This window comes from Microtus ochrogaster, chromosome 19, assembly GCF_000317375.1.
Source record: "Microtus ochrogaster isolate Prairie Vole_2 chromosome 19, MicOch1.0, whole genome shotgun sequence".
In the NCBI taxonomy this organism is placed as follows: domain Eukaryota; kingdom Metazoa; phylum Chordata; class Mammalia; order Rodentia; family Cricetidae; genus Microtus; species Microtus ochrogaster.
Genome location: NC_022021.1, coordinates 57596836 through 57609568, shown reverse-complemented (window position 1 = coordinate 57609568; position 12733 = coordinate 57596836). Strand labels below are relative to the sequence as shown.

At 34.7% G+C, this 12733-nt stretch overlaps 1 protein-coding gene across 3 annotated transcripts in view; it reads left to right on the top strand.

The window, feature by feature from the left end:
* Positions 1-12733, top strand: part of Gpbp1 (GC-rich promoter binding protein 1) — a 69653-nt gene that overhangs the window by 43083 nt on the left and 13837 nt on the right. For 2 of the 3 annotated variants that reach the window (XM_005356791.3, XM_013349791.2), the window contains exons 4-7: positions 1608-1731; positions 1863-2086; positions 6589-6655; positions 7638-7697. In XM_005356791.3, the coding sequence (XP_005356848.1) occupies positions 1608-1731; positions 1863-2086; positions 6589-6655; positions 7638-7697 (475 nt within the window). The remainder of the gene's footprint in view (positions 1-1607; positions 1732-1862; positions 2087-6588; positions 6656-7637; positions 7698-12733) is intronic. The other variant, XM_005356792.3, reaches the window with a different exon arrangement.

Here is a 12733-nt window from a genome sequence, read left to right as displayed (position 1 = left end):
GGGGGGAGAGGAGGGGAGGAGAGGAGAAGAGAAGAGAAGAGAATTTTCTGGTTCCCTTTTATTACCTGATGTCCAGAAAATTTGGTTGGTCATGCAGTTAATACCTCCTCTCTGTAAACTGTGTTTACTTATAGATTAGGCTCTTGTTTGCATTAATTGTAAAAATAATGTATTATTTGAATATGGCAACTGGCCAATTCGTCATAACTTTGTGGGCATATCTTATCTGTGTATACTTTTACCAGCCATATATAGAATGCCATCTTTATCACTGAATTTTGTCGTCTTTAGTTTCACTCAATGTACAAAAATACTTTTCTGTTCTTGCCTTTTTGTTGCATTTCTCTTCTTTATTTTGGTTTATAGTTTGTGGGAGACGTTCCCTCATGGCAGTAGGAGTTAGAGACAGGCTGATAATATTCCATGGGCAGACAGAAAGCAGAGAGTGAAGTGGAATTCTGCTTTGAAATCTAAAGTGGGTTTTGTCCTCTCCATTCTCTAGGCTTACCTCTTTAAGGTTCCACAACCTTCCAAACAGTGCCACCAACTGGTGACTTAAGTGACCAAACACATTAACACTCAGCATTCCACTTAACCCTGCACAGGCCGTAGCCATTTCATAATGCAAAATGCATTTGTTTTCACTTTGCAGAGTTCCCACAATCTTTAACAGGCCCAACACTATTCAGAAACTCACCGTCTCTTCTGAGACTCTAGGCAGTCTCCCTTTAAAATAATCAAGCTTAATATTTCAGTATGTAATAGCACAGAGAAGCATCAGAGATATTAGGCCTGCCAGCCAAAAATCAGACCAAAGCCAGCTCCAAATCACAAGGACAATCCTGCAACTCTTGTGTTCAGCATCTGGGACTTAGGGCACATCTGGACTCTAAAGGGAGTAGGTAGTTGCTCCAGCTTTCCCCCATTCCTTTTAGTTCTTTATATTTCTAAGAGTAGCCTTTTGTAACCTTTACTTACTTTTCCACATAAGAATAGCCTTATTTGTGTTGTTTCATATAGCTCTTTGTTCATGGATTTTTTTCTGATGACACATAAAGTAAAAATTCTTATGATTGATGAGAATTTTGATGATGATTATCATTCATGTATATATATTAAGTAAACATTATAAATAACCTTGCACTGTATAGTTAGGATTTTTGAAATAGTTACTCTGTAAACTTTCCTTTTTCTTTTTGCACTTAACTACATTATGAAGGGCCTAGGAAACTTAAATGTTTCACACTTAACAATTCTTAAATAGAAGAAAACAATTAAAATGTTATCAAATAGAATGGTATACAGAATTTTATACCTTGTTAAAGTGAGTTACATTTTAACTTGGTTTTCTTGGTGTTTTATTGCTACGTTTGCTGTTACTATTATTGGAGAAATAGGTGTAGTTCATGAATCCTTTCAGAAGAGTATGCTTTTTCTTTTTTTAAGCAGAAGAAAAGAGACTAACAGTGGTTAATTTCATGCATATATCAAAAGCTTGGAAATAACTCCACGTATTCTTAACCATTTAAACTCCTAGAAATATGTTGGTGTGGTGCTGGTTTTAAAGTTAAATTTAGACGTAATAAGTGTATTTGTATTTATTTCAGTCATCACTGAATTTTGAGAAGCATTCTGAAAATTTTTCATGGACAGAAAATCGTTACGATGTGAGTCGTCGACGACACAACTCTTCAGATGGCTTTGATTCTGGTATTGGACGTCCTAACGGAGGTAATATTTGCTAAGGAACAGCAGAATTTGTGATAGTTTTGTAAATGATCTTTTAGGATGTTTTGATTGCTATTCAGTCACTAAGTATAACTATCTTTGAATTTATATTACTTTACTGTTATCAAATAAAGGTAATTTTGGGAGGAAAGAAAAAAATGGATGGCGTACGCATGGCAGAAATGGTACAGAAAACATAAATCATCGAGGGGGATACCATGGTGGAAATTCCCGTTCTCGTAGCAGTATTTTCCATTCTGGAAAAAGCCAAGGACTACATGAAAACAACATCCCTGACAATGAAACTGGGAGGAAAGAAGACAAAAGAGAACGCAGACAGTTTGAGGCTGAGGATTTTGTAAGTTTCTCATCATTTTAATACAAACGATGTTTGTACAAGTGCCATTTCAGCATCAGGGCACTTCTAGGTTTTTGTGGTTGTTGTTTTTATATTAGTGCAGGTAATTTTCATTTGATCTTTATTTTTTGTTTTTGTTCTTTTGAGACAAGGTTTCTCTGTGGCTTTGGAACCTATCCTGGAACTATCTCTGTAGACCAGGCTGGCCTCCAACTCACAGAGATCCACCTGCCTCTGCCTCCCAAGTGCTGGGATTAAAGGCGTGCGCCACTTACAGGTAATTTTCTGTAGGATCATCCTAACAGGTGCTTGTCCAGTTGTGGGTGTTTTATATTGAGTCAGGGTTTCATGCTTCAGCCCAGGCTAAGTTGAGCTACTTTATTTTAAAGTTGTCTACTCTATTTTAAAACTCACATTTTGTACGGAATCACACCTTTTTTTTAAATTACCTTTTAGTTTTGTTTGTGTGCTTTTATGTGTGTTGGTGTAGGCCACAGTGTGTTGTGGAGGTTAAGATATGTTGGCTTTTTGTTTTATTGAGACTGGGTCTCATTTTGTAGCCCTGGAACTTACTATGTTGACCAGGGTGCCAGTTTCAGAGAATTAAAAGGGGCAAGACTCATTCTGAATTTGGACATTGTGGGCTTGGGGTTCAAATGGAATAAAAGGAGTTACTCCCTTTTTTTTTGTTTCCTGCTTCCATGATCTTAATTTATTTCTCTTTTGTACAGTGACTTTCCTACTCTAGTGAGCTGGGCTTTCTGAAAACATGCACTAAACATTTCCTCCTCTATGCTAATTTTCTAGGATATTTAGTCATGGCTACTAATATAATAAAAAAGGCAAATATAACACCTTGACTGTGGAATTAATGAAAGAATGTATACAGTGTGCTAAACATTATTCTTACTAATATTTTGAGATATGGTTTCACCATCTAACTCTTAACTGCCCTAGAACTCACAGAATAGACCAGACTAGCCATGAACTCACTGCCTGTCTGTACCTACTTTCCACATGCAGACATTAAAAGCATAAGTTACCTCCAGAGAATAGCTTTAGGGAGTTGGTTCTTTTTCTATAATACGTGTCCAGGTAATAGAACTCAGGTTTTTGAGTTTGAACTCAGGCACCTTTGCCTCCTGAGCCGTCTCCTCTTGCCACTTTAAAGGGATATTTTTGGTGACCAGTTTTGTCCGTAAAACAATTCCCTTCTTCCTCCGTTCCCACCGTTTTCAGAATCTTTTGGCATATTTATGTGGTTTTAATTCCTTAAGAAAATTGAATACTTTCCCTTAGAACTAGTAGCTTCGTGAGTTCAGTGGCTTATTTACAAGTGCCTCATAATCTCTCATTTTCTCATGTGTGCGCGCGCGCGCGCACACACACACACACACGCACACACAGACACAGACACACAGTCTTGAAAAGGTATTTTGCTAAGATGGGGTTTTACTATGCTACCCAGGCTTGTCTGGAACTTATGGCTCATGTGATTCTCCTGAGTTAATGAAAACGAGATTTCATTTATTTTCTTGCTCCTTAATCTCAGTATGTGTCTTTAAACACTAAAACATTAAAGAAAAATGACCCAGTAACAGTCTTACTTTGGGTTTTGTTGTTGTGTTGTTTTGAGTTAAGGTTTGTGTAGCCTAAGCTGGCCCCACACTTACTATGTAGTTGAGGATAACTTTGTCTTCATTTCCCAAGTGTGCTTGGCTCTGATTCATTCCTGACAATTGAAAATTCATATGTTGTGTAAGTAGAGAATCAGCACTTTTCTTTTTATATATTATTACTACTATTTCTTGTATGTATTTGAGTTGCTGTATTTAGTCTTATTGCTATTCATGGCATGCAGAATATATAATTTAACATAACAGGCAGAATCTGTGTTCTCATTGAGCTATTCCTAGTGGGAAGACAATATCAAATGAAAAAAATAACTTGTATTTTGCAGAGAATTTGAATAGGAAGTGACTGAGTAGTTACCTAGGGAAGTCTAAAGAAGTTTCTTTGTAACATTGAATCTGGGACTTAATTGATCAGAAGGAACAAGCATTACCAGCACCTAAAAACTGAGAGTGGGTGTAGCTCAGTGCTGGAACATGTGCTTTGTATGTTTAAGACCCTGGGTGGGATTCCCAGCACCACAATTACTAAGACAACCTGGGAGGAAGAAAGGATTAATTTAGTGTAAAACATTTTAGTTCTTAAATTATTCCAGTGGAAGACTAGTGACAAAAAAGTACTGCTTTGTTTGAGTACTTTGATAACCAAAGACAAAGTATTTGGACATTTTTGGTCGCATTTCCCGTAGCTCAAGGGAAAGAATTTGATGGATTGGGTTTAGGGCAAGGGAGTGGTTAGGGAAAATGAAGAGGAAATGATTTGTTTTAGGTGTTTGTATCAAGTAACATTGACCATTGCTGCATCTTAACCGTTTGAATTGTTTATTTCTTCCACTTGATGATCACCAGGTAATTTAACTTACATCATCAAACTGGGATAATAGTGTACTCTCATGGTGCATTAAACAGTGTAGTGAGGGCCTGAGAGACAGCTCGGTAGTTAAGAGCACTGACTGCTCTTCTAGAGGACTTGGGTTCAATTCCCAGAACCCACATGTCATCTCACAACTGTCTGTAACACCAAGATTTGGAATATATGCAAGCAAAATACCAGTGCACATAAAAATAAAAATGATTAGAAAAGGAAACTCTAGTGAATTAAACACATCACATTATAAGCTCCTTTAAAATTTATTTCTTAATTTAGTATTATAATAAAATTAAATCATTTTCCCCTTCTCATCCTCCCATGTAAACCACCTTCTCTTTTTTTAAATTCATGGCTGTTTTGTTATTTAGGTATGAGAGAGAGAGGGAGGCAGAGAGGAGGTTCCCTAGTATATAAATACATCCTGCTCTATCCATATATTGTTACCTGTACCATTAGTTTATCCAGTACTAAATGGCTAGCTCTGAACACACACACACACACACACACACACACACACACACACACACACACACACACACACACACACACACACACACACACATTAAGCTCTTAATAAAACTGATGGCTGACAGGCATGGTGGCAGAGACAGACTGATTTCTGAGTTTGTGGCCAGCCAGGAATGCAGAGTGAGACAGTGTCTCCCCCCCTCCCCCCCCCAAAAAAAAGAAACCCACGCTACCCTAATTGCTGCTATTTTATTATCTCTCACTTCGAGTTCTAGATAGTGGTTATCAGTTATTGTAACTTTAGGTCTGGAGTATAGACATAGTTTATCATTAATATATAAACTATACAGATTATAGTAGTATATTTAATATTAGCATGTAATTAAGAAAAGATATCTAGCCATTAAAAAGCTTATTTCTCTTTCTTTAGTTGTTTTCTGTGAAGGAATTAGGTGTATGGGTTTGCATATATATATATATATATATATATATATATTATGGGGTTTTATAGTAATGTTAGTTCCATGCCAATAATAATTTATTTCTGTGCTTAATTATAAAGTATTTGTACTTGGATTCGTTTTGTTCATTATAAATGTTAAGTGTCTTCCTTAAGGAAATCAGGCTGTGTTACCAGGTAATATAAAAAATAACCTGGTATACTATAAAGTTACTCTAAAGAAACTGTAAGTCTTAGGATTCTAGAGTAAACATCTACCAAGATTAGCTTTAGAGTATCATTAATGCTCTTAATTCTTTTGAATAATCTTTAGCACTCTTTGAAATAAATTTCATACTTTGCTTTGGTAATGTGTGTTTGTTTTGTTTCTTTTTTGACATGCAAGTTACAGAAAAAGTAGCATACAGTTGTATTTAGTTCCTTCTGTTGTTTCTTTGAGAGAGGCTATCATGTAGCCCAGGCTATCCTAAGTCTCATTATATATTCGGGATGACTTTGTGAATTTTCTTGCCTCATCCTCCCATTGATAAAAACACCTAATAGAATTGGTGAAGAGTATAATTTTCATCTCTTGTCATAATTGTATATTGCAGAAAGCATTCTACTTCTGACTGGGGTTTTTCATTTGCTGCTGTCTTGCTCTACTTTGAACTAAAGCCGTTGTTCCCTATCCTTTCTAAGAAGCAGCTACTCTAGGGGCCAGTAGATAGATCCTTGGCTCTGTGTTTTTTGTCTTTTGGTAGATAGTGTTATTATTTAACTGGGCCTGGCATGTATTAGACCAGCACTTTACCAGTATGCTACATTTCTATCCTGTGTCTTTGTTGTTCACTTTATTCTAGATGCTCTCCTAATAGTTAGGTGAAGGTAAAGATTCTCTTTGTCTTCAACTAGCAGTGAGAATAAACAGTAGACATTTTGATGGTTAGCAGAGAAAATAGAAAGAAAGTTTATGGAGAATTAGTTATAACTAAAGCTGATCATATATGTTATAAGATGTGTAACCATGCGTTTTCTTTAAAGGATCACACTTATATGCCTTGGTACATTTTTAAATTTAATTTTCTTTCAGCCATCTTTAAATCCTGAATATGAGAGAGAACCAAATCAGAATAAATCTTTAGCTGCGGGTGTATGGGGTAAGTACCTATTTTATTTTATTTTTTTTTTGAGGTACCGAATATATTGTATTTGTAGGTTGTCTCTTTACAAAAAGTATAAAATAGGGTACAGTAAAACTATTTAATAATAATTACATTTAATTTGCTAAGTTGCTGAAGTAGTAATACCTTTAAAAGGAAGGAATTTGGGGTATAAATTTGAATTGAAATACTTAATTTGCACATGCTAGTGTCATTAAGTATGCTTTTTAAGAATGATTCTAGGTTAATGTAGTTTTGAGAGCAGCCTTGATAATCTCAAATAACTCAGTACATAGTTTAAATTTTTAGTTTTTTATAATTGAAATTTAACTGGGAAAATAAGTTTCTAGTAACACGAAGTTAATCTTTTTATGTATGAAAATGGTTTTGTGTAGACTGTTAAACTAATTGTATAGATTTTCCTTTGATTAGTCTATATTAGAAATTATTTGATATGATTTTTAAAGCTTAATGAGAGTTTCTGGTAAATAACTCCCTTTAAAACTGCTGAACTTAATTTGATAATATCTTACAGAAGAAATTGCACTCATAGTAAAAATTAGAAAGTTTTAAAAGATTTAAGTGAAGTTTAAAATAATGGAAATTTTGTAAGATTTCTGAAAAATAAACTTGAATTTGATACCAAATTAAAAGTGCTATCCATTTTAAAACTTGTACACATGTTCAGTTGTAATTTTTTAATTGAAAACCAACAGCCTACTAAACAAGGATTGTGGCTTATGATTGCATGCTAGTCCTAATGATAATGGCATTATTTTAAACTTTGCCACTTCCTGTGCTAGTCTTAATTGTATTTATGGGTTAAAACTGGAAAATTATTTTGCTTTCTTTTGATCTCCCTTTTTATTTAATGGCTTTTGAGGGTGGGGGAGGGGGTGGTCAGACATTTTTGTTAGAACCATGTGAATGGCATTGTTTTTTCTGTATTGCAAATTAGTATTTCTACCACTCTCCCCAGGCCTACACGCCCAGACACACACATACCCAACCAAAAAAATCTCCCAAGCTCCTCTCTTAGGTATGTTTCCTTATTATTCAGTTTTTCTGGGAACAACTGATTGCATAAGAATATAGAATCTCCTGAAAAGTGTTAAATAGAATTTCTAAGAAATTAGGAGTAATTTGGATTTTAGTGGAATGAAAGTAAGTTTTAAAAGTCAAGAATATCAGCATTTGTCATATAAACTATTAGATACTAATGTGGTACTGTCCTTGATTGACTTATTCTTAGTAATGATTTAAAGACAAAGACAGTTTTGAAAACTAGGCTAAAATGTATAAAGATTTTGGTTCTGCCGTTTCATAGTTGATTTAAGGATTTTGAATACTAGTGGAAAAGATTTAAAATGGGAGGTAAACTCTTTGATTTGTTTAGGTAAACTAAGATGTGTCTGCATTAAAACAAAACAAAAGGTTAATTGTGGAATGGTTAATTATTAAATTTCTAGTACTTCTTGTAGGAGTACAATGAAAAGCTTCATTGTATCACACTGCACTATTCCGTTCTCATTTTACACCCTGGGTTCCCAAGCATGCTTTTCCTCATAGCAACATTTAGAATAGCTATGTTCCTGAGGAAGATGAGAGGATTTTAGCAAAGACTTCAATAGAACTTTTCTAGTGATACTTCCAGGTAAGCAAAAATTTACTAACAAAACTTTAGTATACATAAAAAGAAAAAAAGGTTTGTTTCCCAAACTATGTATGACTGTCAATCATACTTGGGGCCTATTCTTAACATATAATACTCCTATTAAAAAAATGACTTGAGGGAAATTAATTAAGCCATTTAAAATAAAGTTATTACTTAAGTTTATTTTTATTTGGGATTTAGCTGGCCTTATTGGGAACACCTTCATCCAAGCTTTCTATACCCAGAACTTCCATACTTTTTTTTGTCTTAACCAGTTTACAGCTATTTGGTAGAAAAGATTAATAACTATTAAGTAATCTCTGTGTTCTTAATTACATAATGCCAAAATAGCAATTCAGGATACTTGGCAGTGTATTACTAAGAATTTTTAAATTATTGTGTTACTTTTCTATTTGGAGGTTGAGAAACAAGGAAAAAGATGAGTGTTTATGTTTGTACCAGAAATCGAGGACACTGTCGATACACTTGCGATGTTTCAGAAGTACTAATGGACCGTGCTTTGTGCATATCACCAGGACTGTTTTAACTGTCAGTCCTTAAGATACGAAGTCATGCAATAATAATGTTTTACGTTATGTAGTCATCTCGTCAGCGTTCATATTTGTGTGTGTTTGATAAAATGAAGACCTAGGTTTTGCTCATAGCTGATATAGATAGTACTTTTTAAGTATAAGATACATTATTATTAAAATGTTTTTGTTTAGCATTCTAAACCTAAGCCTAACTGCCTCCCCCCCCCCGTTGTATTGTTAGCTAGTGAACTGTAACATAGCTAGTTTGAACCATACAGATTGAGAAATGAAATTGCACTAAACAAGAGTATAATGTTTTGACAACCAGTGAAGTCTTTTTTTTTTTTTTTTTTTTTTGGAGAAACTGGATTAAGGGAGTATTAGCAATAGATCATTTTGCTTGAATATTGAGATACATTCCTTTACTATCTGTCTTGTGAAAAAACTGACCATTTTGCCATTGTGGGAAAGGGGAAGGCAACAGTTTTAATACTGAGTGGGAGAAATTAATGCAATATGAGTAGAGAGTTTGAGGAAAATAAATCTTAAGTCAGAAACATGACTTACTTTGGTGGGTATGATGGTATAGACTTAATACTAATAGTTTGGAAGCACAAATAGAAAGAAGGGTAAAATTTAAAAAGGAAAAACATTTCAGTTACTTACCATAGGAGTTGTTTATATTTGCAAAGCTTTGCCACCCATCCACCTTGAGGCAGGGTCTTAATGAGCTTGACTTCTGATCTTCTTGCCTGTGTTTGCCAAGCTGTGGAATTGCATGGTTTGTAAGCTATATCTTTAAGCCTGTTCTTTATATGACTGAAGCAGGAGATATAAAGGAAATACACTGTGACTGTTGATAGTAATGTAAGGTTAACAGTGTTAACTTGATTAAAACAACTGTAGATTAAAACAGATTTGTTAAAGAACATTCAAACAGCAAAAATCAGTGTCTTATGTTTTTTTTTTTCAAATAATGTTTAGCAGATTGTTTTTCTCTGTAAAAATAAGTGTTACAATAGGAAATTGAGTAATTGAAAACTATAGTGAAAGACAGTGAAAAAAGAGATTGAATCAGTGAATTGAATTGTTCAGGCTCTCTAGCCAGGTCATCCTCAAATATTCAGTCTTCCTGTCTCATCTACCTGAGTTCTTTTTATTATCTTTAGCAATATTCTAATTTTTTTCCTGAAAAATTTAAGCCAGTTTTCATCCCACCAGTGACTTTGATTTAAGAAATTTAAAAACTGATTCTTGTGGAATGGAGAGATGGCTCACCAGTTAAGAGTACTCACTGCCAGCCTCGGCCTCTTCTAAAGGTCCTGAGTTCAGTTCCCAGTTGTTGGCTCACAACCATCTATAATGAGATCTGGTGCCCTCTTCTGGCCTGCAGCCATACATCGAGGCAGAACACTATATAATTCTTTTTTCGGTAGGTAGAAGAAAGGGTGTACATGATAAGACAGCAATAAAAAGTTACTTTATTGTAAGATGAGTTATTTAGGATACTAGAAGGAAATAATAATATGAATTTAAAAACACATTACCTTTATAGTTTTAGAATAGAATTCATTAACAGTTATTATTAACAAAGATCTGAGATAGTATTTAAATCTAAAAACTTACGTACTTACAAAGATGTAAAAATTGAGGAATAGTCTAAAGAGAGATAAATAATAAAATAATATTAAATGAATATGTTAAGTGTACATATTAGTTTGTCATTCCTTCCATTACTTGCAGGGGGACTATTTGACACAGGGTCTTATTTAGTAGCCAGGTTTGGCCCAAACATGGCCACTGAGGCCAGAAGAGAATATTGAGTTTTCTGCTTTGTCATTCTCCACATTATTTGTTTGAAATGAACACCCGAACCTGGAGCAAAACTGACAGTCAGTGGTCCTCCTATCTCTACTCCCTCAATGCTGGGATTACAGGCACACATGGGGCCACAATAGCCTTTACGTAGATAAGTGTTAGAGGTTTGAACTTTGGTCTTTATGGTTGCACAGTGAACACTCTGACTGACCCACTGAGCCACCTCTCCAATTCCTAAGAAAACTTCCTTTAAAAATTGTATTTGTTTATTTTTTTGTGGTTGCTTGTTTAGAAGTGGCAGTGGCATGTGTGTAGAGGTCAGGACAACTTGTGGAGGTCAACTTCTCTCTTTCCAACATGTTGATCCTTGGGGATCGAAGTCAGTTTTTTCAGGTGTGATAACGTGTTCTTACCTGCTGAGTCATCACGCTGGCCTCAAGAAAATTTTAATTGGGCAACTTTTGTATATTTTATCCAGAATAGCTTTATAGGATATAGATATCTTTGCATGTTTCTCTTGTAATTTTTTTCTTCTCTTACATGTTAATTTAAGTTCTAGGAAAAGCATAGCTTTTAAGTTTTGTTACAGTATTGAAAATAGCTTATGCCCTTTGTATATATTTTGTATACCTCAAATATAAAAAATTATAATAATTATAAAACAATACTGTATCTTATAAATGAAAGGCAACTTCTATAAAGTTAAATAATAAGGTTAGAGCTACTTGGAAGTTAGTATTAGAGTTTGACAATCATGTACAAAATCCTATTTTCTTGCATCACAATACTTCAGATACTTAAAACATAACACGATACAGGCTTCTCTTCACTCTAATTCCCTATCATCTTTCTTCTGGTACGGTTGTCATCTCTTACTATTGCTGCTTATTCTTCTGAGAGCGACATCTTAGGCTTCACCTTTCTTCTTTATAGGGCATTCCATCATTCTTTGCACTGAGGACTTCATTGAAGAAACATCCTGAATATTTCTTGCTTCAAGGAATCCAATTTTAGGAAAGGTGAAATTTGTCAGAATCAACTTGAGGATCAAAGAAACAATTATATCTATGCTTTGTCTTCTCTGTCTCTTAGTATTCTTATCCTACACCCCTTTTCCAGTTAGGGTCTTAGCATGTAATACATACTGATGTGCACCTTCTCAAATCCTAGGTTTTCAGGCATGCATCACAATACATACCTTGTTTCTACTTTTAAAATTCAGTGCCTAATGCATTAAAAAAATTATATTTCTTCATGTCTTCAACCTGTGTCAAACCCATTTTCTTGCAATTTAAACACATAGAATAGGTTGTGAATTATATAATTTTGCCTGGAAAAAGTCTTTTCTCCTACCATATCTTGATATTTTCATTTAATTTCATTGCTTCTGAGAGTCCACAGGGCAGATTATTCTCAGCTGTTGTTTTCTCTCTGCATATTCTAAACCAAAACTTTTGCCTTCACATATCCATCTAGCAATGTGTATTGATCATTCCTTTGCTACTACACAGTTTATTTGGTTTCCTTGCCCATTGCACTAACTGAATATAGAAGAATCTATGAGGGAAGGAAGATGAAGTTAATTGCTTAGCCATCCATATTGAACCAGAGGTCATCAGTCATATACTGATTGAAATGTTCTTATTTCAAAGCCTGATATCTGCAATGATACCTTTTAAAAATAAGTTATGCCTCAGATTCCTTGGTGTTAATTAAAGGCTAAGTATTTTCTTATATTTAATTTTAGTTCCCCCCTCCAAAACACCGACTCCTAACCATTGGACTACCAAACACCCCATCCCCACCCACATTGTAAGATGAGATAATACTATGTTCCTAAAGCCATTTTGGTCCTCCTGGGCACAAGCAATCTCCCATCTCCTTTTTTAAAAGTGCTGGACCTGTATGTAAGTCATGATTGTCTGTTGTATGTAAGTCACCCATCTCCTTTTTTAAAAGTGCTGGACCTGTATGTAAGTCATGATTGTTTTCTTTTTCTTTCTTATTTTTTTTTTTTTTTCGAGACAGGGTTTCTCTGTGGCTTTGGAGCCTGTCCTGGAACTAGCTCTG